This window comes from Peromyscus leucopus, chromosome 7 (genome assembly GCF_004664715.2).
Source record: "Peromyscus leucopus breed LL Stock chromosome 7, UCI_PerLeu_2.1, whole genome shotgun sequence".
NCBI lineage: Eukaryota > Metazoa > Chordata > Mammalia > Rodentia > Cricetidae > Peromyscus > Peromyscus leucopus.
The window spans coordinates 66921685-66927684 of NC_051069.1; the positions used below are offsets into that span (position 1 = coordinate 66921685).

General features: G+C 43.4%; 1 protein-coding gene across 1 annotated transcript in view; it reads left to right on the forward strand.

Moving 5' to 3' along the window:
* Positions 1–4414, forward strand: part of Gclc (glutamate-cysteine ligase catalytic subunit) — a 42891-nt gene extending 38477 nt beyond the window's left edge. Inside the window, exons 14-17 of the mRNA XM_028859832.2 lie at positions 1754–1835; positions 1917–2020; positions 2089–2209; positions 3090–4414. Of these exons, the coding sequence (XP_028715665.1) occupies positions 1754–1835; positions 1917–2020; positions 2089–2209; positions 3090–3301 (519 nt within the window). The 3' untranslated portion in view covers positions 3302–4414. The remainder of the gene's footprint in view (positions 1–1753; positions 1836–1916; positions 2021–2088; positions 2210–3089) is intronic.
* The last annotated feature ends 1586 nt before the right edge of the window (positions 4415–6000 follow it).

Here is a 6000-nt window from a genome sequence, read left to right on the forward strand (position 1 = left end):
ATGCTGGAAATCAGAAACACACTGACCTTTTCAGAAGTTGAGAGGAATGACAAAGTGTCACATAAAATAAAGGGTGAGGTAGACAGGGTCACGTGGGCTGGTGACATCAGTGCTGACTACTTGTCCAGGATGAGCACCAGCCCCTGGCTGTCTGTACAGCGAAGTGGAGGACATTCGTAGAGGCATTTAGTGTGGTGGGCAGGAGATGCATAAGATCTGAAACTCAGTGCGTAAGCTGTTTATCCTGTTTACCAGTTTTTTAACCTGGGCAGGCTGCTCATGGCCTCTGTGCTTCCTTCCACATAGAGGATAGGGTTGTCTAGCTTCCCAAGAGGCAAACCACTTAGCCTGTTATATATAATCACAGGCTGAGGAGCCATAAGCAATTAAATGATATATTAACAAGTTTAGATGTATAGGCTAGATCACATATGTCATGTCAAAGAGCATCTTTTGTTTACATGCCTTGAAATTTATAAAAGTCAATCAAGAAAAATCTTCACTTCTCAAAAATACATTATCAGAAGTGCATTCTCACTAAAATTCAACAAAATAATACTCAAGAAAAAATTGACTATTGGAAGTTTAAAGTGTCTTTCCTAGTAGATCTTGAAGTAAGCTAAAACTTGAATGACTGACAGGCAGGAAAATTGATGGTGTGAATGTTGGTGGAGCAAAACTAATAAAAACCAAATATTACAAGACCAGAAAACCTTAGAGATGCCCACAGTCTTAGCCTATTATTTGAGTGTGTTCGTAGATGTGTCTAGATATCCAGAAGGTCCTGCTGTATCATTTTAAGCGTCACAGGAGTAACCATAGCTCTCTTTCCATAATGAATGTGGAAGGAGGCTAAATATCACAAAAGACTTTGTAACCAGGCCGGAGAGATGGCTCGCTGGGCGAAGCACAGATCCTCACCATCCACTTACAAGCAGGGTGAAGCAACTTACTAATGTAACCCACCCCAGTTCTGTGTGTGGAGACGAGTGGATCCCAGGTTCAGTGGTCAGCCAGTCTAGAAGAACCTGAGAGTTCTAAGTGCAGAGAGAGGCTGTGATTGAGAAAGACACCCCAGCATCAGCTCTGGCCTCCCCCCACCCTCAGTCTGTGTTATATATTGAGGCTGCACATAGGTAACATGATAGAGAACTGGAGAGATCATTCAGTTGTAGAGAACCCAGGTTCAGTTCCAGCCCCTGTGAGAGCTGATGCCCTCTACCCTCCAAGAGCACTGCACGTACATGGTGGTCAGACATACATGCAGACAAACCCTGTACACAAAAAGTGGGGAAAAAGATAAACATTGCAGAAAATGCAGCTACTAAAATACTTTAAAAGGTTAAAGTATTAGAGGAATGGATAATGCGTGCTTGAGTTACCAGGAAGGCAAATACATTGGTGACCCCGCCCTTGGTGAGCCATCCAGTACTGCAAACCCGAGGCCTGCTGCCCCTTTGCTCACTTGAGTGAGGCAAGGCTGAGGAGAACACTGACTTGAGACCAGGATCTTTAGCCCTTCTATGTCTCGAGACCTTGGTAAGCCTTAGGAAGGAACATTTTCAACTTGACTTTGTTTTGTGAAATGAGCTTCTCTTAATTTCCCATTATTTTGCACAAACTAGTGTGTGATGAGTACAGTCTGTTTCTCCAGTGTGAAGGATTGAAAGGGACAGAATTCTAAGGGGAGTGATGAAGGCTTTGGTTTGATCCAAGATGTTCTGACTTCGTCCTGATTCTTTTTCTCCGTTAGGTTGATGAAAACATGAAAATGGCACAGAAGCGAGATGCTGTCTTGCAGGGGATGTTTTATTTCAGGAAAGACATTTGCAAAGGTATTACGTGTTCGGGTTTATTAGGGCCAGTTTATGCGGAACAAGCCGCTGAGGCTCCTCTGTGCTCCGCTTGGTTGGCAGGTGGCAATGCTGTGGTGGATGGATGTAGCAAGGCCCAGAGCAGCGCTGAGCCAGCAGCAGAGGAGTACGCTCTCATGAGCATAGACACCATCATCAACGGGAAGGTACGGCCTGAGCGGGGCTTGCGCTAGAAGCACCAGCCGGCAGAGTTTATAATGTGTTCTTCTCGTAGGAAGGGGTGTTTCCTGGACTCATCCCCATTCTGAACTCCTATCTTGAAAACATGGAAGTAGATGTGGACACCAGATGCAGTATTCTGAACTACCTAAAGCTAATTAAGAAGAGAGCATCTGGTATAGTAGATTTTTTTTCCTTTTCTTTGACTCCTTACAATATTTGGTTCTGTGACGTGCTTAACAGTATATCACACTCTAGCCATGCTCATTGTTTTCCACACGTTGCTAATTGTACAGTTGCATGCACCGTAAAATCTTGGGATCAGTTTTAAATTGAGAAAGCTTCCCCCCCCCCTTACTAGCTTATGAAATAGTGATGCGTTTTTAGATGTGGCATTTCAATGAGGTATGGTGACTGTAGTGTCATTCTGGTGTGCTGTATGTCATGGTGAACTTTTGTCAGGCTAACTCGCCACAGCTCCAAAAGTCTGCACTGCTGCACGTGTGCAGCCCTCGGCTCCTGTACAGCGGCTCCTGAGGACCTGTCTTCGTCAGCCTTCAGAGCTAGCTCATTTACCGCGCCTCATTGGCCTTGCCAGTACTTACAGGGGAGCGGCTCATGCAGCCTCAGTGTGAATGCTAACAGCATCTTGGCAAAGGTCATCTGCAAGAGCACATCACCTCCAGAATGTCGTATCTACAGCTTCCCATTTTATCTGTGTGCTCATCACTGTAGGGACCTTATAGTCCACTGAAGTAGCCACATAACAGCATCATCTATAGATGTAGTCCTCTGGCCGAGGAGGAGGACAACATAACTCTTATAAACAGTACTGACCCTCCGTCCCTTAGGAACTGGTAGTGTCAGCCTATGGGTGGCATCTAACTGGGTATGTATATGCTGGTTGATGTCCAGCAACCTTCCATTCATCCCCGTTAGTAAGCCTTTTGAATGTGATGAAAGCTAGCCTCTCAGCTCTTACCGTGTGGCACTCCCAAGTCATGTGTTTGCTAGTCATTAAATACCCACTTCTTAAAGCACCTCATTTTTTTTCAGGAGAACTAATGACAGTTGCCAGATGGATGAGAGAGTTTATTGCAAACCACCCTGACTACAAGCAAGACAGTATAATAACTGATGAGATAAATTATAGCCTCGTTTTGAAGTGTAACCAAATTGCAAATGAATTATGTGAATGTCCAGAGTTACTTGGATCAGGATTTAGAAAAGCAAAGTATAGTGGAGATAAAAGCGACTCTTCAAACTAGACATCCAGTAGAAAGGTGCGTCGCTGTTGAGTTAGTAACAGACGCAGCACTGACTCCTGGCCCACGCGGATGCTGTGACACCTACGGGGCCTGCAGTGTTCCTGTGCCAGTGGCCAGCAAGTGACCAGAAGCTTCCTTCAGAAGGCAAACCTGAGTTTGTACATGTATATACTAAAGTATTTTTATGATTAACAGCGTATTTTAATAACATTGTATCTAAAGTCATAGTGAACTGGCTTGTACATTTTTGAATTCTTACTCTGGAGCAACTGTGTCAAGGCAGTTTTGTAAATGTAATTGTACAATAATACCTGCATTCCAGAGTTTTCAATGTTTACTGTAAATCTTCCTTTAATACTACCTGGGACCTGATTCACTGAAATTTACTGAAAAATGCTTTCTCATAACTGTTTTTTGAGTTGCCTCCTTTGCTGTGTACATAAAATCACTGGACTGCACTGACGCCCGAGGGTGAGACACCTTACCCGTGATGTTTCTTTTCCAGAGCAGTCTCGTGCTCTTACCACTGAACTGGACTCTGCTGGCTCTTAGAAAAGAAACTCCTTCGGGATTTGTCTAAATATACAGACTCATGGTTCATGCCCAGAGAATATTGGGGGTGATTTTGTTTTATCTGAAAAGGGAAATCATTCCCTTCTACACTCACCAAGAGCTCTGTCAAAGATGTCTGCTCTTACATTTCCTCCAGTTGTGTGGCCGCTGTGCTAGTGAGCGGTCACATCAGTGCAGCTGCCAAGGCTTTGTTTCTTTCTCTAGTTTGCAGTCAGCACATTGGCAGGCTGTCTGCTAACAGCCGTTCATTCCAGATTTCCCCTGGGGAGTGTTCTGCATTCTGCTTGCTTTCTCTCTAAAACTCACAGATCAATCATGAAATGCACTAATTTGTGTGAATCAGGACCCTAAATGTTTAATTGTAAATAATTTGTTTCATAGATTGCTTTAGCTTTATGTTATCTTCTTCATTGTTAACTAAACTTAACTACTTCTGAAATAACTGTACTGTAGATTAAGCCAAGCTTTATGAATATAAATATTTACTGTAATGCTAATTTTGAAAGATTACAATAAAGCTGCTTCAGCTTAAAACTTTAAGGACTAGGATTGACTATATTTCATCTATTTTGATCAGTTTTGTTATGTAAATCAGGTTTCAAAAGGATAAAATGTTTGTGGTATAAGAAAATATAAGAATTGAATTCATGGTCTGGAGAGATGTCTCAGCAGTTAAGAGCACTGATTGCTGCTCTTCCAGAGGTCCTGAGTTTCCAGCAACCACATGGTGGCTCACAGCCATCTATAATGGGATCTGATGCCCTCTTCTGGTGTGCAGGTGTACATGCAGACAGCATTCATACAAAAAAAAATGGAATTCATATTCAAAAGTTTGTGCATGTATGAGTGGTTTTAAGGGTTTTAATTTTGTGTTTGGGGCCTTTTGTTGTTGTTGTTTTGGGTTTTGTTTTTAACTATGTTGCCTGGCTTCTGGTTTGTACCCACTTTGTGGTTCAGGCTGGCCTTGAACTCACAGATACCCACCTGCCTCTACCTCCTTAGTTCTGTTTAAAGCATGTGCCCATATGCCTAGTCTTGATTGGGGAGATTTTTGTTTTTTGAGACAAGGTTTTTCTGTGTAGCCTTGGCTGTCCTAGAACTCACTATGTAGACCAGGCTGGACTTGAACTCATAGAGATGCACCTGTTTCTGCCTCCCTAGTGCTGGGATTAAAGGCGTGCGCCACCACCGCCCGGCATGGGAAGATTTTTTTAATTAGGCCTGCTTGTGTGGTGTCATTTCATCATTGCAGCTCTCCAATCCTTTAAGAGAACCAATAGCTGGAGTTTTCTCCGATCCCACCCAGGCCCACAGCAGCTCAGACCCAAAAAACACACACAGAGGCTTATATTAATTATAACTACTTGGCCATTAGCTCAGGCTAACTACTGACTAGCTCTTACACTTAAACTCAGCCCATTTCTGTTAATTTATATGTTGCCACCTGTTCCGTGGCTTTACCTGTGTGCCATTACATGCTGCTCCCTGGACAGTGGGCTGGCATCCTGACTTAGCCTTCTTCTCCCCAGCATTCTCCTTGTCTGTTTATCCCACCTATACTTCCTGCCTGCCTACTGGCCAATCAGCTTTTCATTTATCAATCAATTGGAGCAACACATTCACAGCATACAGAACATCCCACAGCACAGGTGGATCTCCCTCACCTTTCACCCACACCTACCTTACACCTACCTGCAGAGTGACATCGACCTTGAATTGTGGCTTATACACACTTATACCCTCATATATATGCCTCAGGAAGAGAATTTTCCTTTCACTCTCAGCTACCCTCATGCTGCTGGGCCAGTGATGACCTGGAAAATGTAGTCTATGCTGGAGACACTTAGACTGAGGAATTAACAAGCCCTCCAGAGCTGTTTTTAGCTTGTCTGAGTCCACATCACATCCCCCACATAGACTAAGCTCAGGTAATATGTTTTTATTGCTCCGCAGCTTGAGAACAAAACTAGAATGATGCAGTGCAGACGTAAAGGAGAGACGTTATGTATAGCAGGAGGGCTATTTCCAAATCATCAGGCAATTATGCACAAAAAGGGATTTTATTTTGTTCAGGGACTTCATTCTGCAAAGTACTTTGGGGACATTCCCAAGCATGCTCAACTTAA